Source organism: Accipiter gentilis, chromosome 16 (genome assembly GCF_929443795.1).
Source record: "Accipiter gentilis chromosome 16, bAccGen1.1, whole genome shotgun sequence".
Taxonomy (NCBI): domain Eukaryota; kingdom Metazoa; phylum Chordata; class Aves; order Accipitriformes; family Accipitridae; genus Astur; species Astur gentilis.
This window is the reverse complement of record NC_064895.1, coordinates 30,953,428-30,978,117: the sequence shown is the minus strand read 5'-3', so window position 1 is coordinate 30,978,117 and position 24,690 is coordinate 30,953,428. Positions and strand designations below refer to the sequence as shown.

The following is a 24,690-nucleotide window of genomic DNA, read 5'->3' as shown; positions in this document are numbered from 1 at the left end:
ATGCCTCTTAAACCCTGATAGGCTTGGGGCATTGACCACCTCTTCAGGAAGCCTGTTCCAGGGTTTGAACACCCTCTCGGTAAAGAAATGCTTCCTCACATCAAGTCTGAACCTCCCCCGATGCAGCTTGGAACCATTCCCAGGCGTCCTGTCCCTGGATTCCTGGGAGAAGAGCTCAGCACCTCCCTCTCCACGTCCCCTCCTCAAGAAGCTGCAGAGAGGTCACCCCTCAGCCTCTTTCTCTCCAAACCAGACCAACCCAGAGTCCTTGGCGGCTCCTCAGAGGACGTGCCTTCCAGCCCCATCACCAGCATCTTTGCCCTCCTGTTGGAGGCGTTCGAGGACCTGAATATCCTTCTCAAACGGTGGGGCCCAGCACTGCACACAGTACTTGAGGCGAGGCCGCACCAGTGCTGAAGACAGCGGGACGATCCCCTCTCTTGGCCGGCTGCTCACGCTGTGTTTGATGCCCCCCAGGATGCAGTTTGCCCTCTGGGCTGCCAGGGCACACTGCTGGCTCCTGTTGAGCTGCTGCCGACCAGCACGGCCAGGTCCCTTTCTGCAGGGCTGCTCTCCAGCCACTCCTCTCCCAGTTTAGACTTGTGCCTGGCATTATTTTCCCCTTGTGAACCAATATATTTTAAGTTATATTAGTCAATATAGTTTATCTTAGGTTGCTGTAGCTAAAATATGACCAAGTAATTCACAATCCTGCCAACTCGACTGCATTAACAGCTGAAACTTTTTTCCTGCCCCTGTCTCTCCAGAACGGTCTCTGCTGACTTGCTAACTTACTCTGGACACAAACCGAGCACCCTGAGCCTGATGCGCTAGCAAACGCCCAAACGCCCCGTGTGCCTGAGAACCCCAGCCGTTGGCCAGGGCTGCTGAGCTCCCCTATGACTCGGGTGACTGCAGCGGAACAAAGACGGAGCCAGCGACGGGAGATGTGGGCACAAGCTCCGCACAGAGGGGGGCCCCCTTCCGCGGGGCCAGCGCCGGGAGTCGAACACCGGCGGAGCCGCCGCCGGCACGAGGGAGAGAGCGTCGCTGGGCGTGGCCAGGGCAGCGAGCAGCCTACGGGAGCTGGCGCTGGTGATGCAACGCTTCCCGCTCCCTGCCATTGGCGAGAGCAGCCGTCCTTCGCGGAGCCGCCCCGCCCGCCGCGTCCCGTCCCGGCCGGTGGCCGTCCCGCGGCCTTCCCCAGCCCCGGTGGCGCTGGCGGCGGGCGCGCCTGCGCCGGGGTGCTCGGGAGCGCGTGAGGACGGCTTCCCCCCGGCGGAGAAACGCGCCTGAACGCCGCGGAGCGGGCAAGCAGCAGGACTGGCACAGCCGCCGCAGGCCCCTCGGCCGCCCCGCAACCCTACCTATTCTGGTTTTATACCCAGAAGCCGCCGCGAAGGCACCGGCGACAGGCAGAGGTGCTCTGGCATCGCTGCAGCTTATTCTGCTGAAATCTGCTGCTTTATGGTAAATAGCCTGAGCACTTACACCCTTCCGGTTCACCAGGGCAGCCTGCTCCCTCAGACTTGTGGGACACCTCTCTGCACAGCCCCTGCGCAATGCCACCTCTGTTCGAGGAACTCGATTACAAAGAGTCTGTAGCTATTAAAAAGTAGTGAAAGAAATAAAAAAATAAAGTGAGGTTACTACATTTCCAAACATACATCCAAGTACGCAACTCAAAGCAAGCGGTAAAGAATGTAGCATCCAAGGAACACCAGACCACATGCAGCACATACAATCTTACTCTGCCTGCGATCACACATGCTCTTTTCTCCCCAGATTATCACGTTATGTTGCTTCCAAGGTGGCTGCCTAATTCGGCATCCCAAGAAGCTATTGCTGAGATAAAGAATCAGGATTGCATCACCGGGCAGCACGTCCCTTTTCCATGGCGTAAGGCCTCCTCTCTGCTGAGGGGTAGCGAGTAAGAGCCTGTCCACACGGCTATACCGACCAGAATAACCAGGGTCGACTGAGCCCTCACACTAGCAGACCTGTACTGGGACACCGCTGGCACAGGAGACATTTTACTCTAGTATGCTAGGATGCTCAGAAAGTAAAGCTGTTGTTCCAAAATAAATTTCATGCTGGAACATTGGCAGTGGGAGAGTTTACTCCAAGGAACAGATCAGTCCAAAAGCTGAAGACAGCAAAAAGAGTATGATGTAATACAGGTAAAGTGAATGAACGCCACTCCACAAACTTGAGTCTAATCGAGACACAAATTTACATGCAAAATTAAGAGACAAAACAGAATTTCACTGCATGATCACTACAAGCGTGTGTTTTTCATACACACATGAAACATAAGGCCCACGCGCGGGCAACTGCAGCCGGTATCAGTCAGACACCGAATCAGCAGTTCCTGCGAGGGGGCAGTACAACCTTGACGGATGAAGGCTTGAGAATCAGAGGCCCCGAGTTTACTCCAGGTCAGTCAACAATTTGTTTTGTGGCCTTCAACAGTCATTCCTCTATCTGTAAGGTGGAACAGAGCTCATATGTCTAGCATACAGAGGCAGCTTGCCTTCAAACCAACCAGCCACTCTCATTCTCAAGCCAGAAGGCAGTATTTTAGCCAGACCAAAATTTTAAGGAGCTTCTTGTGTTTGGGCCTTAATTTGGCTGCAGATGGGAAAACTAAAATCCAAAGAAAATACTAGACTCTAGTATAAAAAGCCTTACTTTTTATGTAGGAAAGTACAGAAAAGCCTGGAAGGAAATTTATCTTTCTGTGTCAAAATGATCAGTATTAAATAAAACATATTGACACATAATACACAAACTGAACATCAGCTTTGTTCCCCAACATGTGCCAGTTCAGCACAGCTCACAAGAAAAAGCACTTCAGGTTATTGTAAGGAATATATTGTGGAGGATAGAATTAACACTTCATACAGATACCTTCCCTGTTGCAACCCAAACAGTACAGCTTCACCAGAAAAGGCACATTCTTACTACACCATGCTAGGATTTGGCTTACGTTAACAAAACCAAGACAGCTTTCCAGCAAGCAAACATAAGGAGCTGCAGGAAATCCTTGACCTTACTTTGCCCTCCAAATTTACATCAAAATAAGTGACTCTTTCACCACCACCCTAGTTTGAACTACTGTGTCTACAATAATGGATAAAGCAGAGGAACCTCTAGGCTCAGCCCTGACTTGGCTGAGAAAAGCTATATCAGCACTTGTGCCGCAGCGTTGGAGTGAACATTTTCTGTCTTTCAGCAACTACCACAGCTATACAGCTTGCCCAGCCAGAGCATGTTTCACTGAGCCAACATGAAGCAGAAACCAGTTTGTGGAGACAGCCCCCGATAAGATAAACAAAGGACAGCAAAGAGCAGAAGGAGGGAGAGGTCCAGAACAGTAATATCTGATCTACTTGCATCTTCACACAGGACAACGCTGATACATGCACTGAGAAGTGAATATGAATAGGACAAGCCAAGAAACAAGCCTGCATGAACCGGCTATGCTTTACCCTAATTGAAGACTTCAAAGCAAACCAAAGCATAATTCAAAAGCCGATGAGACCAGGTAACTGGCTGCCTCCGTAGCAGGTACTGTTCACTTCACACTCCTGTCTAGTCACTGCTCTTCCTTATTCCCAGAGCAAAAGATCTGCAAAATGAGGAGTGCTGGAGACGCTCCCCACTCAGCACCACACCAACAGCGGGCCCTGATGTACAGAAGAGCCTGCAGCACGAATATGCAGGGAAAAAAGCACGCTGCGCTCTGGCCTCAATGTGCCCAAGCCCAAGGACAGACGGTCCCGCAGCTCGTGAAAGGCCATCCACCTCCCTGCCGCCCGGGGAGCCTGACGGACCCTCGCCGCTGGGGTCCGTGCCGACCCGGGGACAGGTGGAAGGAGGACAGCCGGCGGGGCGGGACAAGGGGCCGCCCGGGTCCCGCGCCCCGCCCGGCTCGGTCGGGGCTTCCCCGCACATCCCAGCGGTCCAGCCCCGGGAACCGGCCCCCGGTACTGACCTCCTCGCGCCTCTTTTGCCAGCGGCCGCAGGGCGACTCCTCGAGGATCTCGGACTCGTCCTCGCTCTCCTCCTCCTCCTCCTCCTCCGGGGGCGCCGCGGAAGTCACCGGCGCAGATACCGAAGTCATTCCCGGGCCAGACGACGCGGACTCGGGCTTTGAGTCGGAGCCGCCGCTCGGCACCTGCTTGGACTCGCCCTCCGACATGCTGCGGTCACACAACCTGCGGGCCAGAGGCGTGGGCCATGAGGCGAGGCGAGGTGGCTGGGAGACCAGGCCAGACCAGGCCCGGCGGGCCGGACCGGGCCGCGCCCGTTGGGCCTGTCAGCCGCGGCCGCGCCCCGGGCCTGTTGGCGGCGCCCGACCGAGCCGGTTCCGGCACACAGCGGAGGACAGCATAGGGACGGGGGAGTGGGGGGGCGGGGGGGGGGGGGAAGCGCAGGGAATGGGGGGTGCCGCATCCTTACCGGGCTCGCCCGGCACCTCCCGGTCCCCAAGCGCGTCGCTACTCCGCCGACGGGCCGCCGCCAACTGCCGCGCTGCGTAACGCACCGTCTGGGGCAGGACCTCCCGCCCGACGGCCAATTAGAGCCCAGGAGCGTGCCGTCAGCCTCCACGAATTGGCCAGTGGGCGGAGCTCGGGGTATATAATACCATAGGGGGCGCCCGCGCGCTCCCTGCGTGAAAGGCCGTGAAGTGGGGCGGGGAGGGCGGGGCGGCTTGGCTCCGTGCGATAGCCAATGAGAGCCCGAGAAAGGGGCCGTCAGCCTCTGCTGATTGGTCGGTGGGCGGGACGGAGTTTCTATACGGTGCGGGGGGGGGCGCGCACTGGGCCCCTCGCTGGGGTGGGAGAGGTGTGTTTCCGCCGGGCGGGCGGGCGTGGAGTCGCCCCACGCCACAGGCAGGCGGTGGTACCGCCGGTCCCGAGTGCCCTGTTCCTCCCTTCCCGCCATATGATGAGCATGCTTGAAGCGCAGCTGTCGGGGGCGGCCACCCTCTCCGTCACCCCGGGGCGGCAGGGTGAGCTGGGCCATCGAAGGGCTGCCGCAGTCCCCCGAGTGCGGTTCGGCTCGCCTGGGGGTGCCCGCGGCCGGGGTACGGAGGGAGCTGCAGCGCAGCTCGCAGCTAGAGGCGGGCCGTGCCGGGCAGTCCCGGGCCGGGCCCATGCGCCGCTGACAGCCCTTGGGGGGGGGGGGGGGGCAGCGGGGGGCGGCGGCCGAGCCCCGCGGGTCCGAAGGCGCCGAGCGGAGCGCGCTCCTGGCCCCCCCTGCGCCGCGCTAGCCGCCGGCCGCTCCTCTCTATGGTAGGCGCTTCCGGCCTCTGTGCCGCGGCCGCGCGGGCTGAGCGCCGTCCCCCCACCCCCCCCACCCCCCGTGGCGACTCTATAGCCCGCGCTTCCGGCCGCGCGACTTCCGCTCGGCGGCCCGTTGGTGGGTGGTTCCGCCGCCCTCGCTGCCTCGCCGCCCGCGCTGGGCCGCCCGCGCCCGCCGCCGCCCGCTACGGTCCGGTCGCGCGCGGCCCGGCCGCCGCCCCCGCCCCTCCGCGCAGGGCCGCCGCGCCGCGGGCCGTGGTCCGCCGGCGGAGGCCGCCGCGGCGCCCTGGGCGCCTACTTGTCGCAGCCCAACACGGTGAAGAGCTCAGGGGACGGGGCTGGGCTCGGGCCGCGCCCGCTCCACTTTGGCTTCAGCGCCATGCAGGGCTGGCGCGTCTCCATGGAGGTGAGCAGGGCACCGGGCGCGGGCCCCGGGGCGGAGTGGCCGGCGGCGCCGGGCGCGGGCTGCCGCGGAGACCCCGGAGCTGCGGCTCCAGCTGCGAGCCTGGCGGCGAGGCTTCCTTCACCCCCAGCCCTTCCTCGGTGTCCTGCGCCGTCAGGCGGGGCAGCGCGGCGGCCCCGCCGGCGGCCACCGGAGGGACGAGGGCGTATAGGGAGGGTGTGGTGGTCGGTCCCTTCCTCCCGCGGGCACCAGGCGCTGAGGCCACGGTGCCCGCGCCGTCGGAGCGGGGAGGGGGCTGCCTCTCCTGGTGCTACCGTGGCCTCGCCGGAACGCCGGTAGGCTGTCGCTGGTCCCGGCTGCCGTGGTGACCCGCTGGGGAGGCACCTCGCTTCGTGGGGGCCCCACGCGGCTTCTCATCGGGGGCGCTCCCGGTACGCACAGCCCGGAGAAATCCCGGCGGGGAGTGAGAGACTTGAGCGAAAAAGCCGAGGAAAGGGCAGTTTAGTGCTCGGGATGAAGCACTGAGCGAAAGCAAATGAAAACCCCCCAGGCAAAAATCCCTGCTTTTCCTTCCAGGCAGAAATGAAGTGTCAGTCTCTCTCTCTCCGTGGTTTGGGGTTTTTTTTTCTCTAGGCAAATGTATTGGAGGAATTCTTATTGCTGCTCCCAGTCTCCTGTAGCCAGTCCTGCCTTTATCATCATATCAGCTAGGCTCGTTATGGGACAAATTAAGTATTGCAAGATAAATACCTGGCTGTGGGAGCCAGGTGTTTGCCCACGCTCCTCCTAGGGGCTGGGGGGGGTGGAACTACTTTGTAAAGGTGCTTGTATGAGGGCAATGTCGAGCTGCTGGGACTACTTCTCTGTCTGGCCAGCCGTTACTCGTTCTTTGCATTTAACACCCTCCATAAGTACAATTAATCTGCTGGTTTATTTTCCCTTCCAGGCAGCCGGCAAACAGGCTAAATTAGATGAGGATTAATACTGGTCTCTCAAACCCCCAGGGTACATCTTCTTTGAACACAGTAAAGTAGCCGTCTTGTTTGTAGCCCTTTGGCTAGTTTGGAGAGGATGCCTCATTCAGACTGTCGGGGATTGATTTTTTGCAAATACAGTTTCATGAGCTGTGCTATCAGATACTTTACTGCTACTGAAATGTTACAGCAGTCTTGCTAGTGACAAAACAGTGACCAGGTGTTTCCTCCTTTCTGTGTGCATCAGGGCCCTCTGAAACTGTGAGCTCTGTATTCCAGGGTAGAAGAGGCAGGAGAATTGGTGCTTGTGCTCTTAAGATACACTCAGAGTATGTGTGTGCTAAGCTGACTGTGACTGATAGTGTCTCAGCTGGTCCATCCTAGTGACCTCTGGAGGGGTGAAATGGTGGCACAGAGGCATTACTGGAACAGTGAGGTGATGTGCAGTGTAATCTCTGCAAGGCGATTAGCTCATGTGTAAGAAGCTGAATGCAGGCAGTGTTCTGGCATCCTTGGTGCACAGAGGCCAAAAGTGGTTTAAGGAGGCAGACCTGGATGAGGGAGAGCAGAGAGTTGCCCCTATTTATAATGCTGGTAGGCTAAAATAGCCCTCCCACAGGTGGGACATTGGCTCCTAATTTCACTTATTTGAGTTCTGTTCTTGCTGCTGTTGACCTTTACAGAAATTGGATGAGGCCCAGAGCTTGCAGCTGTGTTTTCTGCACTAGCCAACATCTTTGGCTTATCTCCCTGTTGGCAGAAGGAATACTGAGGCCATTGGTGTAGACATGGTTTTGCTGTGTTATCACAAGAAATGAGAAGATGGCTGGAGCACTTGTGTTACAAGTTGAACTTGCTGCAAATTGCTTCTAAGTCTGTGATGGGATAGAAGCATGCATTGTTGCACATACAGCTCGGCAGAAATTCTTTCGCATTTTCTTGCGTTCCAGGGCTGTGTTATTCTCTGTGTCTTGTCTTGGTTTGTGGTTTTTCCTTTTCTTCATGTTTAATTGTACTGTTGCTCTTCTGTAAGGCTTGGAGAAAGTTCTGAGCAAATGTTTACACTTATGGCTTTAGTTATGGTAGTGAAGCCAGTAAGAGTGTGTACAAGTGGTAGGACACAGGCATTTTTCAGTAGCAGAAATTTGTGTAAAGGAGTTGTCTGTTTAGGAGCCCCAAGTGAGGTAGGTATACAGGGCCCTGAAGAAATACTATAATAAAAATCTGTTCTTAGTCCAGAGAGGTTGCTTTGTGAGTATGGAAATGTTTGGGGCAGATGAGGGACCCAAAGGATAAGGATACCAAAAAAATAGCATTAGGTACTATGAGCAAATCAGATAAGGGAAAAAGGTGAAGATGGCTTTGTGGTACAGAGAGGAGTGCTCTGGGATACAGGGAAAGGTGCAGGAGGCACTTTGCAAGTAGTTGGATGGGGCCTCTCTGAGCTCTTTGGTGCTGTTCTGACCATATGTCCAAAATGAGACATCCAGCAACCCCTGTGCGCAGCTTCATTCCTGGGCTCAGAAAAAAAAGCTCTTACTTCAAAAAATGCAAGAATTTGGCTCAAAATATAGAGATTTGTCAAATTAACTCTCAGTTTTAACTTGTTTGCTAATTTTCAACTGAATTTGATGTTTGATGTTTCAAATGTACTGTTTTTCAGTACTGCCATAGTAACCAGTGAGGTAGCTGGGGGAGACCTAGAATCCCATCCTTGAGGGGAAGGCTAGATAGCAGAAGGCTGGCATACAGGCTTTGTGAGCTCTTGCTCAGTCTGAGGACCATGAGATCATGGTTACTTGGAGGACAATTGCTGCAGTGAGCTTACCAGGCCTGGAAGCGGGGATGGAGACTTGTAAATGACAGCCTCTTTTGCTGGCAGCACAAGGTGGTCTTAGTGGTCAGTCAGATGCCCTCTGAACTGCTTGTAGTGTTGAAAATGCCAGGTACTTGAGTGTAGCACAGCTTGTGGAGCCACTGCCACTTATGCTAGGAGCAGTGTAGAGCAAACCCTGTGCACAGCATGGGAGCTGAACCATCTCCCACCAACATGTGCTGGCCTTGTTTTTCTGCCCTCCTTGACTGCAATGCCCTGGTCCAGGGTCAGGACAAGTGGCGAGTGCTCTACAAATAGAGATGAGACCGTTTTTGCTGCCAATATTGGGTTTCCTCTCCAGCAGCATTTGCGTTACTTACTCTAATTAAACTGCTGTTTAGTCACCTGGGACTTATCCCAGTTACTTTGTTGTGGTTTTGCTGTCTCAGTAGCTTCTGTAAATGCTCTGAAAAGTGAGCATAAAAATGCTGGTTCCTTGTTTATTCTTATTTCCATTCACTATCTCCAGTGAGCTCTCTGGTTAAATTTCCTACATTATAATTCAGAGTCGTTTTTTTCCTTTTGAACCAAGATTGTGATTTGCCTGTTCAGATGCTGTTTTCATCACAGTGTCAGGAGTTTCATTGCACTAAGTCCTGCATAAACCCAGAACCTCTCTTTTTCTCTTTTCCTTACCACTTGATAGAAATTGCAGGGGAATGGAGTTCTCTTCTTATAAGATTGTGGGACTCTGGAGGGCAAAAAGCTCTTATTCAAGGAGTCCTACAGTAAAAAAGTAGAAGAGCTCAACAGTTGCTTGGCTGTGCAGCAAGTGTAGCTCTGTGTGTGTATAGAAATTTTGGGTTATGGCTGGGCAGTATGGACGCCTCCAATCTTTAAGCCAGCTGTCTTGGAGTAAGCACAGTGTTTTGGGGCAACTGTAGCACATTCAACTTTAAGGTGATGAACTTCAGCCACAGCAGAGAGACTAGATCATGTTGTTTAAAGTATCACATGATTGTTCTTGAACAAAAGTATGTGGGATGTGGTCAGGCTGTAAGTTGTAGGTTAGGGCTTGAACTTTAAGGAATGTTAGGAGATTAGTTGGGCAGGGGGAGGGTTTAAGAGAAAGATTCACTCCATCAGTTCTAGGCTTTGCGTTGAAATAGCTGAGTTGTGTTTGCTTACCTGTAGGGTGAAAGAGGTCAGGCACCTGGCTGTAAAATCTGGGTGTTGCCACCTTCAAAGTCTTCTGTTCTTGAGAGACCTTGTGGAGACAAAGGTTTCTCAGCGTATATAGCTTATATGTTGTTGATCTTTCTAGTTTGGGAGCATGCACAGGGAAAGGCTGGACACAGTTTGATATTTAAGCCCAAAATGCCCCTAGGACACACCTTCCCTCTCATTTGGCCCCAGAGATTCTCAGAGTTTTTGGAGAGTTGCAAGAACGAAGACTTATGTCTTACCTTAGGAAGTGATACCTGGGTTCATACTTTGGTTTTTGCACTGTTAGTTGATGAGTTGCTTGTCCTTTGCTTTACTGATTAAAAGAGATTTGAAAGAGGCCAAGCTCTTTGCCTTGCTTGTCAGGTAGCTGTGCCTGAGGCCAGCAGTGCCTTCCTGGAGCATCACACGTGGCAAGAAGAGCAGGAAGGAGCCTTTGTCCCAAGAGAAGGTTTTCCAGCCCGGTTGTTGTTCTCACTGGATGTGGTAATCCTGTGTCCTGCAAGGCTGCCTTTTATTGGGGTGTTCAGGTAGACAACTGCTGCTGTCTGTGACCATATTCATCAGGACAAGCAAAGGCAAAGCTATGGCTGGTTGAAGGCATGAGGTCAGGAGGCTCTGTGTTTGACCTTCTAGCTTTGTCAGTGCATCAGCATGGCTTTTCAGTTTGCATGGCTCTTGTTTGGCAAGAACTGTGGGAATGGCCAGACTCCATAGGTGAGTTGCATTTGTCTGCAAGGGGAAGTTCTAGTGTATTGGTACCAGTATAACTTGTATTTTTGTAGTTACGCTGGGCTAGGCAGCCCTCAGCCTAAGTACCAGTTTGTGCAATAGAGCACAGCTTGCTGCCTCATGTTCTTTAAGGACTGTGAGCTTCTACAGTAACACAGGCCTTACAAGTACCGTGAACAGAGGGATTTGGTTCTGGCTTGAGCTTGGCCATATCTAGAGTTGTTGTACTGAGGATCTGAAGGTGTTTCTGGTACAATCACATGATGTCAAGGCTGGGTTACTGCTCTAGCATAGAGCGCACCGTAACGTTAAAAATCCATGTCCCCTCTTTGAAGATGAGTGCTCACCAGGTAAGCTTTTGAGAATATGAGAGGAGGCTTTCTTACTGTTCTTGCTCTCCCTCTGGATTTGAGAATCCCTGTGTCAGTGCCCATAGCCTCCCTGCTCCTTTCTCCCACTTCTCTGCGGGGTCTGGTACAATCCAAGTCATTCCAGGCTTTTGCTCTCTCTTTCAGGATGCACACAACTGCATACCCGAGCTGGACAGTGAAACAGCCATGTTCTCAGTCTACGATGGACACGGAGGTAACTGCATCCCCTGTGTTCTCTCCAGAGTCCTTCAGTGTGGCTCTTCTAGGCTGCTTAGTGGCTGCTGGGCCAAGCATCTATCTATCATTAGAAATTTGCTCCTTCTTGGGAAGCATTTTTTTTGATAGATGTCACTGACTAAGGTTCTGAAAGTTTCTTAGGTTTTCTAGAAGGAAGGTTGTGAGTTGATACGAAATTGAAATGAGATTTGCATTCTGTCTTCTAAAAGTTTTAAGAATGGCTGTTTTCTTGGTGGATAAGCTAGACAGGATAATCACAGAAGAGTGGCAGTAAGAAAAACTAAATGAGATTGAACCAAAGGTCTGACTCTAGTCAGTATGTTCTGGTAGTTGCCAGTACTGGTTGCCCAAGGAAACAGTAAAAAACCAGAACAGGCAGATCCATTCCCTGACATCCAGCTTCCATTCCCCACGTAAGGGCGCCCTGAGCTAGATGTTACAGCCATTCGATCTTACAGACACGCTTGAGTCTTCTTGATGAACTAACTTCGTGAATTTGTCTAATTGCATTTTAAACCAGGTTTATATGTTTGGAGGTTATTTGCATAGGATGTTTTGTGTAGAACTGTATTTGAAAAAAGACTTCGATCTAAATCTGCTGCCTGATAATTTCACTGGAATATCCCCAACACTTACGAGAAATTAGTGAATAATCACTGTTACCACTTTTCACTTTCATAATTTTGGACTTCATGTCCTTTCTTCCAGTCAGAAGAGTCCTAGACTTGTCTCTGGTCATACATCTGAATCTGTACTATTAAATAACAGCAGCACCCATTTTGTGGCCCTGAGGTCATGTCCTGGCTTTGGCTGAGATAGAGTTAATTGTCTTCCTAGTAGCTGGTATGGTGTTATGTTTTGGATTTAGTATGAGAAGAATGTTGATAACACACTGATGTTTTCAGTTGTTGCTAAGTAGTGTTTATACTAACTCAAGGATTTTTCAGCTTCTCATCCCCAGCCAGCAAAAAGGCTGGAGGGGCGCAAGAAGTTGGGAGGGGACACAGTCAGGACAGCTGACCTAAACTGGCCAAAAGAATATTCCATACCATGTGACATTATGCCCAATATATAAAGTGGGGGGGAGTTGGCCGGGGGTAGGGGGGGATTGCTGCTTGGGAACTAAATGGGCATCAGTCAGCAAGTGGTGAGCAATTGCATTGTGCATCACTTGGTTTGTATTCTTTTATTATTGTTGTCATTTTATTATTTATTATCATCATTATTATTTTTCTTCCTTTCTGTTCTGTTGAAGTGTTCTTATCTCAACCCACAAGTTTTACTTTTTTTTTCCCCTGATTCTCTCCCCTATCTCACTGGGTGGGGGGGAAGTGAATGAGCAGCTGCATGGTGCTTAGTTGCTGTCTGGGGTTAAACCACGACAGCTCAGTTGGCACACTCTGGCCACACTGATGCTGTTAAACTGTCTTAGCGTTTAGCATAGTGTGGCTGCTTCCAAACTGTCTGTTGGTCTCTGAATGTGCTAACTAGCTTATGCCAAAATTGCACCATGGATCATTCTAGTAATTTTTAGCATAGGTGATAAAATGCCTGGGCCATGGAACTCATTAGGCTACTGGTGTTGGACATAGCCACAGATTCCAAACATTATATCGTACCACAGCTGTGATTATATTTGTCCTTTTTTGTGTGTGGACATAATCTAATTCTGCGACATGCTTTTAGTTAGGCTGACTAGAACTGCCTATACCTTTCAAATTAGATATACTGTGAATTTATTGTGACATAAGTGTTTTCTGCTTTGTTCTCAGTTCCTTTCCTAACAATTCCTAACAGCATTTAGCTGTTTTGATACAAATAAACTGTAAGGTGACATTTTTAGAACTCTGTTCCCAGTTTCTTCCAGGTCTTTCCTTAAGTGGTGATAGATGGGTTTGAGTCCATCCAACGTGAATATGGAGGTTGGTTGTCTTGTCTTTTGTTCATGTTCTTGCCTTTGTCAGTGAGGAATTTCGTCTGCCAATATCACGTAAAAGTGCAAGATCCCGCTGTTAAATTTTGCAAGTTATTTTAGTTTTGATCGCTCTGAATGATCCATCACTTCTTACTGACCTCTTTTCGAGAATGTTTATGTATATGTTGAACAACATAAGTCTTCAAAGAACTCTGCCAATGGCCATCCTCTGTTTTGAAAACTGTCTGCTTCTATCAAACCTTACTTCTTTTCCCATGGCAGCTTAGCATGTAAAACATTTGATGATTTATTTGAAAGCTTTTTGAAAATCTATATGGAGTAGATCAACTAAACTGCCTATTTCCTCCTGCTTATTGAATCTTTGAAAAAATATTGACCAGTTTGTGACATTCTCTGTTGTATATTTAACCCCTGCCCATCCTACCGTATGTATCCATGTATCTGCTAATTCTATTTATTACAATTTTTACTGTTTGCTGTGTTCACATACCAGATATGCTGGTCTATAGTGTTGTGAACCCATTTTCCACCACATACTGAGGCTTTTCAATTTTATTTTTTTTTATGATATGTATGCCTTTCAGTTCTGTGACAATGGAGCAGATTCAACTGGAAGGTTACATACTGCAGTTTGTAATTTCTTGCTCTCATTTAGAACTGACTTATCTAATTCTGCCAATTTGTAAATGAGAGTTTAATGCCTTTTTTTGCAATAGTCCTTATTAAAAAGGTCAGCCTGAGTAGGTAGCTGACTAGTAGCTCTTCAGAAGATGTCATCTCAGACTGAAGCATTTATCCTTTTAGCTTTATCCTTTTAGCTGTTTGTTTTAATCTCCTCCTAATAAGTGTCTTTATTGACAGATAGCTCCCCCTTTTTGGAGATCAACATATCACAGTGGGGTTTTCTTTTTGCTCCTACCAGGGTGTTTAATTTGAATACAGCAAGCCCTGTTGTGATTTTTTCCCAGTTTGTATGCAGAGTGATGGATCTCTCTTGCCCTGTTCTTGGTCATTGTGCTGGTTTTGGCTGGTTTGCTGGGTTTTGGATAGAGTTAATTTCCTTCATAGTAGCTAGTATGGGGCTATGATGTGGATTTGTGCTGAAAACAGTGTTGATAGTTCAGGGATGTTTTTTGTTATTGCTGAGCAGTGCTTACACAGGGTCAAGGCCTTTTCTGCTCCTATCACTCTGCCAGCAAGGAGGTTGGGGTACACAAGAAGTTGGGAGGGGACACAGCCAGGACAGCTGACCCCAACTGACCAAAGGGATATTCCAGACTGTTTGACGTCATGCTCAGCAATAAAACTAAGGGGAGGTGGGCAGGGGGCGTACTGCTTGGGGACTGACTGGGCATCGGTTGGTGCTGAGCAGTTGTTTTCATTTGCATCTCTTGTCTTCCTTGGGTTTTATTTCTCTCTCTTTATTTTCCTTTTTATTATAATATTATTAGTGGAGGTGTTATTTCAATTATTAAACTGTTATTACCTCAACCCATGAGTTTTTTCACTTTTAACCTTCCAACTCTCTTCCCCCCATCCCGCTGGGGAGGGAGTGAGCAAGCAGCTGTGTGGTGCTTAGCTGCTGGCTGGGGTTAAACCATGACAGTCCTTTTTTGGTGCCCAATATGGGGCCCAAAGGGTTTGAGATAATAACAGATTGACCAGAGCGTATTAGAAGGGATTTATATCTGTTAACAGTTGTGGGTCACGATATTGATTCATCTGTTCTCAGTACTAGTTTATCTGATATGTGCCATGCTCCTTTTTTGCTGTATATGTTAAAGATTGGTGTTGGCTTTTGCAGTTTGCTGTGCTCTATAGCGATTAGTGATGTTTTGCCTGGGAGATTTGTTATTAAAACACTGACCTTGAGCTTAATCTGGTATTTGGGCTCTGTACTGAAGCCATTACTGTACTTCGGGTACCATCTCTCATGGAGACAATTAACAATTATACTTCTTCCTCTGAGAGGTTTTTTGTGGAGGCAATACAGAATGGCACCTTCACTACCTTCTCCTGTGATGTTTTCTCCCTTGTTACAATAACTTCTCAGTAACTTGAACATCCTTGGGTACTTAAAATATTTCTATTGGTATTTCTTAGGAATATTGCTTCAGTTTTGTCTAGGGTTAACAAGCAATTTAGGAATATGACCCAGGCTCCATGAGAGTATGGTTATGGGTGCCATGGCATGGCATCTGGGAGAGTATGGGCAGGTATCTAGAGAACTTCTCACCTCCAATGGTCTGGAACTTCACTCCTGAACAACTACAGAATCCTGATGAAGTGACAGAATGTTTGGGGGAAAAAAAAAAAAGGCTGTGGCTATTCCAAAGAGGCACAACTTACTGCACTGTGCTGGGCCCTGGCCAGCGTTTACCAGCGCTGCTCAATATTATGCAGCACCCTCAGGGAGAAGAGAGGGAAAACATATCAACAGACACTATGGCTAAACCAGACACTATATCAGCTGTCCCTATAACTAAAAAGAAACAATGGAAGCAGAAGTCAGCAAGTCAGCTCATTTAGTAAGGGATGGAGAAGCTTCTCCTAAGACAGAGCAGGAGAAAGAATCAGAAGAGGCAGCCTGTTCTGCAGCAGAGCAGTCACAAGAACAGGAAGAGGAAGAGACTGAAATCATAAATGAGACAGAAACCACCCTATCCCTAAGTAAGCTGCAAGATGTGTGAAAAGATTTTAGCCATCAACCAGGTGAGCTAATTCTCATCTGGTTACTCTGATGCTGAGATATTGGGGCCAGTAGTCAGGAATTAAGAGGGTGAGGAAGCCCAGCAGCTGGGATCCCTTGCTGTGGATAAGGCCATTAACAAAGGGATTGGAAAGAAGGCAGGAGTCCTCAGTCTTTGGCAGTGACTCCTGTCAAGTGTGAAGAACAGGTATCCCTTCAGGGAAGAACTTGCAAATTCCCAGAGCAAACGGACCAACATTGAGGGAGGTATCCAGTGTCTGAGGGAATTAGCTGTGTTGGAGGTAATCTATAACAACCTGGATGACACCCAGGCATCCAAAGACCTGGATGAAATCTGGTGCACGTGATCCATGTGGCAAAAGTTTGTACGAAATGCACTGATGTCATACACCCACACCCTGGCCATGATGAGCTGAACAGACACGGAGGCACCAACTATAGATGAACTGGACAGGCAACTCCGAAAATACAAAGATAATCTTGCTTCCTGCATGTGGGCCTGTGTCTCAGATGTGGACAGGCTGACCCAAAAAACGTCCGAGCAAGCAGAGAAGGATAGGTCTTCCTCACAGACTCCAGCCAAGGCCTCAGCTATTAAGAGTCAGCCTTTTTCTGCTCAAAGAGAGAGGGTACCAGAGGTGTACACCATATGCAACCCTGTGGTTCTTCCTGCATGACCAGGGGTAAGACGTGAGGAAGTGGGATGGTGAATCTACCTGGAGACTAGAAACTTGGGTACAGGAACTGCAAGTAAAAACAACAGCCAAAAAGCATCCATCTGGGAAAATTACTGCTCCAGTGTCTGTTGGGCAGAGTAGAAAGGCTGATCATACTTTTGACCCTGATGAAGGGACTTATGTTTTACAGTTACAAAAATCAAGTAATGAAGACTCAAACCAGGAATAGAGAGGCCCTGCCTTTGGCCAGGCAGAGGAAAGGGACAACTGGGTTTGCTGGACTCTGCAAATTCAGTGGCCTGGCACATCAGCCCCATGAGAGTATAAAACTCTAGTGGACACCAATGTACTCTAATGCCGTCAGATTACAAAGGGGCGGAATCTATCTGTATTTCTGGAGTGACAGGAGGATCCCAAGAACACTGTATGTGTTGGAGGCTGAGGTGAGCCTAACTGGGAATGAGTGGCAAAAGCATCCTATTGTGGCTGGTTCAGAAGCTCCATGTATCTTTGGCATAGAATACCTCAGGAGAAGGTACTTCAGAGACCCAAAAGGGTACTGATGGGGTTTTGGTATAGCTGCTTGAGTACGGAGAAGATTAAACAGCTGTCTAGCTTTCCTGGTCTCAGGGGACCTGTCTGTGGTGGGGTTGCCGTGGGTTAAAGAATAGCAAGTGCCAATTCCTATCGTGACAGTGCACCAGCAACAATATCACACCAGTCGAGACTCCCTGGTTCCAATCCATAAGCTGATCAGCTACTGGAGAGCCAAGGAGCGATCAGTAAGACTCATTCACCCTTTAACAGTCCCATATGGCCAGTGCAAAAATCTAACGGGAGAGTGGAGTCTAACAGTGGACTGCTGAGGCCTGAATGAAGTCACACTGCTGCTGAGCGCTGCCGTAGCAGACATACTGGAACTCCAGTATGAACTGGAGTCAAAGCCCACCAAGTGGTATGCAACAATTTATATCGCCAGTGTGTTTTTCTCAACCCCTTTGGCAGCAGAGTGCAGGCCACAGTTTGCTTTCACATGGAGGGGTACCCAGTACACCTGGAATTGACTGCCCCAGGGGTGGAAACACAGTCCTACTGTTTTCGTGGATTGATACAGACTGCACTGGAAGAAGGTGAAGCTCCCAAACACCTGCAGTGTATTGATGACATCATTGTGTGGGACAGTGGAGGAAGTGTTTGAGAAGGGGAGAAGCATAATCCAGATTCTTTTGAAAGCTGGTTTTGCTATAAAACAAAGTAACGTCAAAGGACCTGCACAGGAAATCCAGTTTTTAGCAATAAAATGGCAGGATGGGCATTGTCATATCCCAATGGATGTGATCAATAAAATAACAGCTACGTCTCCACCAACTAACAAAAAAGAAACACATGCTTTCTTAGGTGCCGTCGGTTTTTGGAGAATGCATATTCCAGGTTATATTCTGATCGTAAGCCCTCTCTATCAAGTGACCAGAAGAAGAATGGCTTTGAATGGAGTCCTGAGCAGCAGCAAGCCTTTGAACAAATTAAACAGGAGATAGTTTGTTCAGTAGCACTTGGGACAGTCTGGACAGGACAAGATGTGAAAAACATGCTTTATACCTCAGCCAGGGCTAACAGCCACACCTGCCGAGAGACTCAAGGTCAACCTTGAGGGGTTTGGAGCCAGGGATATAGGGGATCTGAAGCCCGTTATGCTCCAACTGAAAAAGAAATATTAGCAGCATATGAAGGTATTCAAGCTGATTCAGAAGTGGTTGGTACTGAAACATAGCTCCTTTTGGCACCTCAATTGCCTGTGCTGGGCTGGATGTTCAAAGGGAGGGTCCCCTCTAAGCATCAGGCAACTGATGCTACATGGAGTAAGTGGGTCACACTGGTAATGTGACAGGCTCAAATGGGAAGCCCCGACTCCCTGGGAATCCTGGAAGTGATCATGGACTGGCCAGAGGGCCAAAACTTCAGAGCGTCATCAGAGGAGGTGACTTGTGCTGAAGAGGCCCCTCTGTGTAATAAATTACCAGAAAATGAAAAGCAATATACCCTGTTTACAGATGGATCCTGTCATATTATGGGAAAACATCAAAGGTAGAAAGCTGCTGTGTGGAGTCCTACATGACAAGTTGTAGAAACTGTTGAAGGAGAAGGTGTATTGAGTCAGCTTGAAGAGGTGAAAGCCATCCAGCTGGCTTTAGATATTGTGGAAACCAAGACAGTTGTCTTTGCCTTCTGATCTGCCTTAGTGTTCTGCCTCCCTGTCATTGTCTCAGGGTGGGAGTTGATACTCTGGTTTTAAAAATTTTCTTTTCCTGTTTTGGCATAGTATTCCAATCCATAGGGATTCTGTGATATTTGTTGTTAGCTAGTTTATTTGTTATTTGGCTCTAAGCTTTCTTTATTTAATATTCAAATGGTGTTTATGTGTCTAAATACAGATCAAATCTTGGAGTGGGTTCTACTTTCAGCCTTGTGAAGATGAGATGGGATGGGTTTGTGCATGTATATGCACTGAAAAAGATTTGATCTAAGAACCTGTATCTCTGGAGGCCTTTTTCTTGCCTAGGTTTCTGCCCTGAGGCTGCTGCCCATTCTTGTCTTCACATGTCATTTTCAAGCCTGCGCTCCTGGAGGTAGAGAAATCATACTGCAGTGAGATTCCAGCTGAGTCTTGGGTACTCTGGAGCCAGCCTTGCCTGAAATGCCAAGATAAATTGACTTCGTTCCATATTTCATCTGAATGTGACTCCTGCTTTTAAAACTGAATCAGATTTAGTTTTTGGCAGTGGCATCTAGCCATGCAGAAATATGCTCTGAGACCTGAACTTTCCCATGTATGCTTTCACCTTTCTGTGTGGTCTTTCAGGCATCCTGAAAACCCCACATGCTCTTTTGCAAAGAAGAGCGGTCTCTTTTTATAATTTTATAGGAACATAAAAGTACACACTCTGGAGAATCCTCCAGATACTTACTTTTTCACTGAATTCAGTGCTACGTGTTACATGTTTTACTCTAGCCTCCTGAAGACCTTCCTACTACTGCATCTGTGTCACATTAAGCAAAAAATGCAGCTTAGGCTTTGGCATTACTTAGCTGCTTGCTGCTTTTCTAGAAAACATTAATAAAATGATTCATGGAGACTTTAAGAGTTTTACAGTGGGTTTCACACTGGATGTGTGGAAGATATGATCCTGGATTCATTGTTGGTTATGTATTATGGTTATAGCCGAGTAATTGTATTTTCTAAGTGTTCAGCCCCTGAAGGCTTTTGAAGTCCCCAACAGCTGAAGGCAGGCCACACCCATGGGTACCAGGGCCTGCATTTGTACCTCTGCTTTTCCTCTGTCCTGCTTCTCAGGGAAATGTGAAGAAGTGCAAATTGCATTTGGTAAGGTTTTCTTTTCCCTGCTGTCCTAAAACTCTCAGCGCCAGGACTCCTATCGCAGTTTAAAACACAACTTGGAGTGTGTAGAGCTTTGTCTTGAAGTTAAAAGCAACAGACTTCATTCCGCCCCCTGGGGAGATTAGTCCTGTGGTCTTGCCCACCTTGGTGAGGGGAAGAGCCTGTGTGGCAGTTCCTCACACTTACCTTGCTGTGCTATATTGTACTCATGCACTCATCCTTCTCTTGCTTAAACAAAATTGTTTGTTTTCTGGGTGTTTGTGTCTTTGGAAAATTCATTCCGTTTTACTGCTTTGCAGGTGAGCTTTATGCTTCAAATAGCTCTTCCCGACATTTACCATTTTGCTGGAAATGTTGTCTCAAATGCTTTTTACATGTAAGGGCAACCAGGACCATTTGCTGTAAGTCTGCTTAGGAAGCTCTGCAGCCCTGAGTATTTAATTCGTTGCTGATATGATTTTGAGGCTTTTAGTCACTTCTGATGCCCAGGTGAGCATGAGTGGGTTTGGGAATATTTTATCCTGGTGGATTGTCTGTTGGTTCTCTGTACAGCCATAATAAGAGTGTAAATTTGTATGTATAACACAGTAACTGCAGAATTGAGGGAAACTTAATTTTGAGCCAGTGGTGTAGTAGGTGAGGCACCATCAAAGAAAAGCAGCAAGTGGCTGTAAAGGGAGTGGGGAAGTCTTTTGCTCTGAGATCCTTGTGGTCTGTCCACAGAGTCACCGTTACTCAGTTGCAGCTAGTGTCTTTTTGATAGTTGTTCTCCTCCCTAATTCTGTGCCACAGGCTAGGAGTATCATGGGCTGAATCCTTTGAACCCTAGTGGAACTGACAGGGAAGGACCTTGATGAAGAGCACCAAGCAGGACTGAGGTGTCTAAATGAGCTTTTGTAATTACCTGGCTCTTCAGCCCTGCTGCTGATGTCCTCAGAGAGAGGATGCTTGATACTTAATGAAGGTGAGACCTTGATAAAATGTGGTGGGTAGGCTGATTTTGACATAAATGTAACCAATCCAGGTTCATGTTACAGAATGAACTGAAAGGAGCCATTAGTGTCCACCAGGTAATTATGCTGATTGCACCCAGGCTAAACTGCAGAAAGGCTCCCTCACCACAGCTGGCCCTGGTACGCAGAGGCCACACAGTGTGCAGGTTAGGACCTGGAGTGAAGTAGAGCTTCTCTATTGTACTCCGACAAAGGCTATGTCAGTGAGAAAAATCTGGTGGGTTTCTTGCTGTGACAGGTCCAGAAGTGCTAAGATGGAATATTTTAGTACGTCTGTCTGTATGTAGAAGATGAATTCCTTGAGCCAGTTCAGTTTCTCTGGCCACTGGCAGCAACGTGCTTTGAGTTACTGAGGCAGCTTATAAAACACATTAGATCTCACTGGGACTGCTGTGCAAGCAGCTAGACCTGAGGTCTGTGTGCTGGGCCAATAGCTGCCTCCTGTGCACCAAAGGGACACACACCTATTAGATTTGAGGACTTGTTTTCATGTATCATCTTCCATGGCCAGAGGACTCCAAAAGAGAACCTGGTTATTCTGGATCTTTTGGTTAAAACACTGTAAGTGAGCACCTTTGTATCCTTTGGGCAAGGGAGATGGAGTACCATGACAACCAGCTCTGCTCACAGAGGGTTACCTGGTTTGAGGGTGAGCTGCAGCTGATGAAGAGAGAAGTCTAGGAGACTGGCAAAAGGGTCCTGTGTGAAGCCTCATCAGTTTGCAGCAGAAAAGTCTGTTGTGACATCTGTGCTGGAGCTGCCTGGGAAGCAGCAATGGTTTCTTGTCTTCTGTGGCACCTACAAACTCTCTTACAGTAATTTGTCTTTGAGAAGCTGCAGTCAGGCACATCTGACATTCCTGGATCACTATTTAATCTCAGTGTCCCTGTTTCAAAGAAATGTCTTGTTTAACTGCCAAAGCTTTTCATATTGGGGCTTGTTTCTGTGGTGACAGACCAAGACCTTTCTCTATTGCATTGCTTTGCACGGTGCTGCCAGGCTTGTGGAAAGCATCTTCCTGCAGGCTGTGCTCCAGCCCCATGCCCTGCCTGCTTACAGGGGACATACTGGGGCCAAGGCTGCAAAGCTGTCAGTGGCTTTCTCAGATCAAGCTACTTGTTGCTGTGAAGAAAATCCCTTGTCCCTAGCTGTGGCAGAATGATTGCAATGTTCAGTCATCTTTTCCATCTGGTGGGTGATCAGGTGTCCACGCTGGTATTATTAGATCTGTCAGCTGCTTCCAGTAGCACAGATTGCACAGAGCTGCTGCCTCATCTGCAGACCCTGCTGGGCCAGGACAGGGGTGCCCTTTGGTCACTGTCTTCTCCCTTTCTGATCTCAGCAGGTAGCTACAGCCAGTCCTCTTCTGCCAGAACAGTTACCTGGTACAAGCGATGCAGGGTTTTACCCACCCCATTCCTGTTTGGGATAAGACCATTGGGGAAGCCTCTGAAGAGCTGCAGGGCACAGTATGGCTTGTGAGCAGATGGCACACCTGCGTATCTATCGTACACTCTGGATGATGCAGTTCAGTGCCCCAGAGAGTGTCAAAATGAGATGAGTAAGAGATGTCAGTGCCATCATGCTGGTCAAGATTGGGCAGGCAAGAATGATTCCAAGTTGGAAGAGAAACTGGAGGACATTGCAGCTGCCCCCTGTGATGACCAGCAGTCGTGACAGCAGCCTGCTGGGCCTGTTTCTTGTCCTGTAGTTCCTGATTTGGGATTAGATATTCTTGCAGTTTTCCTAGTTTTTCTCCTCCTTGGACTGCTGAGGCACACTCAGTGCACCGCCTTGCTTAATGGTCAAGCCTGTACATGGGGCTGCATCACTGGCATGTCTAGGTCTCGGCAAAGTCCTGGAACTCGCCTGAAACAGCTCTGCCCATGGAAGAGCCCTGTGTCCCTGCAGCAAACTGCCCTGTCTGCATTTGGGCCAGGCTGGTCTGCTTGATCCCTGTTGTATGAGTGAGGATGTAGCAGCTGTCTGTGTTCTCTGCAAGTGCTTCAGGGCTACTGTTTCACGGCCTGCTAATTTACGCTCTAAGTAAAAGCAGCCTAAATAAAAGGGCACACATAGTGTGCTCCTGGCCTGTTGTCCCAGAACCATCTCATAGAACTTTTGGATCTGCTCCATGGTTTTCTGCTGTGGTCCAAGACCATGCGTGCATTTTCCTTGGTGCCTATACCTCTCTGAGCAGCCCCTGCTCAATCCCGCCAGTCCATCAAGTGATCTGGAAGACCTGTCACTGTCGTTATTCACCACTTCCTCTATCTACAACTTTCTCAGAAATTTTGTTTTATTTTGGCTTGTTGATAAAAATGTTACAGTATCATCTGGAGCCAGTCCTTCAAGACTACATATAAACACATCTTCCCACGTGATTTTTTCAGTTCTGTCTCATGACTGGTAGTTTGGCAGTTCCTTAATCTATTCTGCGTGTGCTGTCTTGAAAGTTTAACTTCTGAAGTAAAGTGCTGTCATATACATATATGTATGTGTAAGTTTTATGTAATATTTTTTATATATATATATGCACATTATATACCTTACCTGAATCTGTTATATCAGCATGCTTAGTTTTATCCTAGTATCTTTAAGAGCAGAGGTTGAGTTTGATTGGCAAGATCTACTTCTGTAAGCCCATGACAATGGACATTAATTGTCTGTCCTTTTCATCTGAGATCCTGTAAGGTCCATCCAGTCTTTCATTTTTCTGCCAGGTCTGTGGTTGTCAGGTCACCTTGGTATTCCCTTTTAAGTTGTCATTAAAATGCTAGGGTCACTCCTGTTTCTTAGATCACTTATTTTTCTGTGATCTTCCTTTTTTGTTTTTTCCTCCTTCTTCCTTCCACTCTGCATTTTTGAGAGCATGGTCAGAATAGAGCTCAGTCTCTTTGTTGTCTAGATCTGTAGCATTGAACTTTTTGCAGCACTATTTTAACAGCAACTGTTTTGCAAGGTTTCTGTTCTTTGTCAATGGCCACTTGATCCCTTTTCTGCAGGCACATTTGAAAAGTGCCTTGTCTGCTGTTTCTTTCTCCCAAATCTCACTACCCCTTTGCTTCCCACTATGTTCCCTCTGCCTCTCCTTTTGCTAAGCTGATGGCTAGCTCCTTCCCAACCTTCTCATACTTCCCCCTCGATTCCCCTGCTCCCCTTTCTTTCACAGAGCTTTGCTCCTGTGTGCATTACTTCTCATCATGCCCAGCTACCTGCACAGCTTCTGTTTGGCTGGAAGAAAGGGAGGGAAGCTGGGATGTGCTAGCAGGGAGGTCAAGAGTTGAGTGGCTGTTACAGCTCTGCTGTAAAAATTGTCCTTCTCTAGCCAGGAGGGAAGGAGCACATGTGGCACTCTCACCTTACTTATAGCCATAGGAAAGCCAGCAGTGTGCAGAGACGCTCCCGAGCACTATGCTCCACTCACTTATACTACTCCTGCTTCGCCCTGTCGTAGAGAATGGCTCATCCAGCACAGTCATAAGCACGGTCCTGGACCCTGCAGTACACCCCTCCACCTGCCTGCGGTCTGCCCTGGTCCCTCTCTGCCACTCTTCTGTGGCTGTCATTTACTTTGTTTCTCAGTTTCTAGTTCTAATTTTTCTTTCTCATGACCTGTGAGCCAGGTTCCTATGTCCTACATTGCTCTTTGCCTCTCGTATAAAAACCTAAATTACTAGACTGGTCTCTTACAAGTTGCACTACTCTTTCTGGTCTCACTTGCTGAGCTGAACAGCAGAAATTCACAATCCCTCCCTCTGTTTAATCTTCTTCCTCTCTTAATAGCACCTTCATGATCACAAAACATGTGTCTTGTGCTCTGTTGCATACTTGACAGTACTACTGAGCTGTTGGAGTGGTTCTGGCTTTTAAAAATCTTTCAGCCGCTCT

General features: G+C 48.7%; 2 protein-coding genes across 2 annotated transcripts in view; one reads left to right on the top strand and one right to left on the bottom strand.

The window, feature by feature from the left end:
• NRBP1 (nuclear receptor binding protein 1) overlaps nucleotides 1–4,570 on the bottom strand; it is a 42,143-nt gene extending 37,573 nt beyond the window's left edge. Inside the window, exons 1-2 of the mRNA XM_049818910.1 lie at nucleotides 4,465–4,570; nucleotides 3,998–4,220 (exon numbers count right to left, since the gene is read on the bottom strand). Of these exons, the coding sequence (XP_049674867.1) occupies nucleotides 3,998–4,204 (207 nt within the window). The 5' untranslated portion in view covers nucleotides 4,205–4,220; nucleotides 4,465–4,570. The remainder of the gene's footprint in view (nucleotides 1–3,997; nucleotides 4,221–4,464) is intronic.
• A 380-nt stretch (nucleotides 4,571–4,950) lies between these two features.
• PPM1G (protein phosphatase, Mg2+/Mn2+ dependent 1G) overlaps nucleotides 4,951–24,690 on the top strand; it is a 28,626-nt gene continuing 8,886 nt past the window's right edge. The window contains exons 1-3 of the mRNA XM_049819449.1: nucleotides 4,951–5,055; nucleotides 5,386–5,715; nucleotides 10,974–11,043. Of these exons, the coding sequence (XP_049675406.1) occupies nucleotides 4,951–5,055; nucleotides 5,386–5,715; nucleotides 10,974–11,043 (505 nt within the window). The remainder of the gene's footprint in view (nucleotides 5,056–5,385; nucleotides 5,716–10,973; nucleotides 11,044–24,690) is intronic.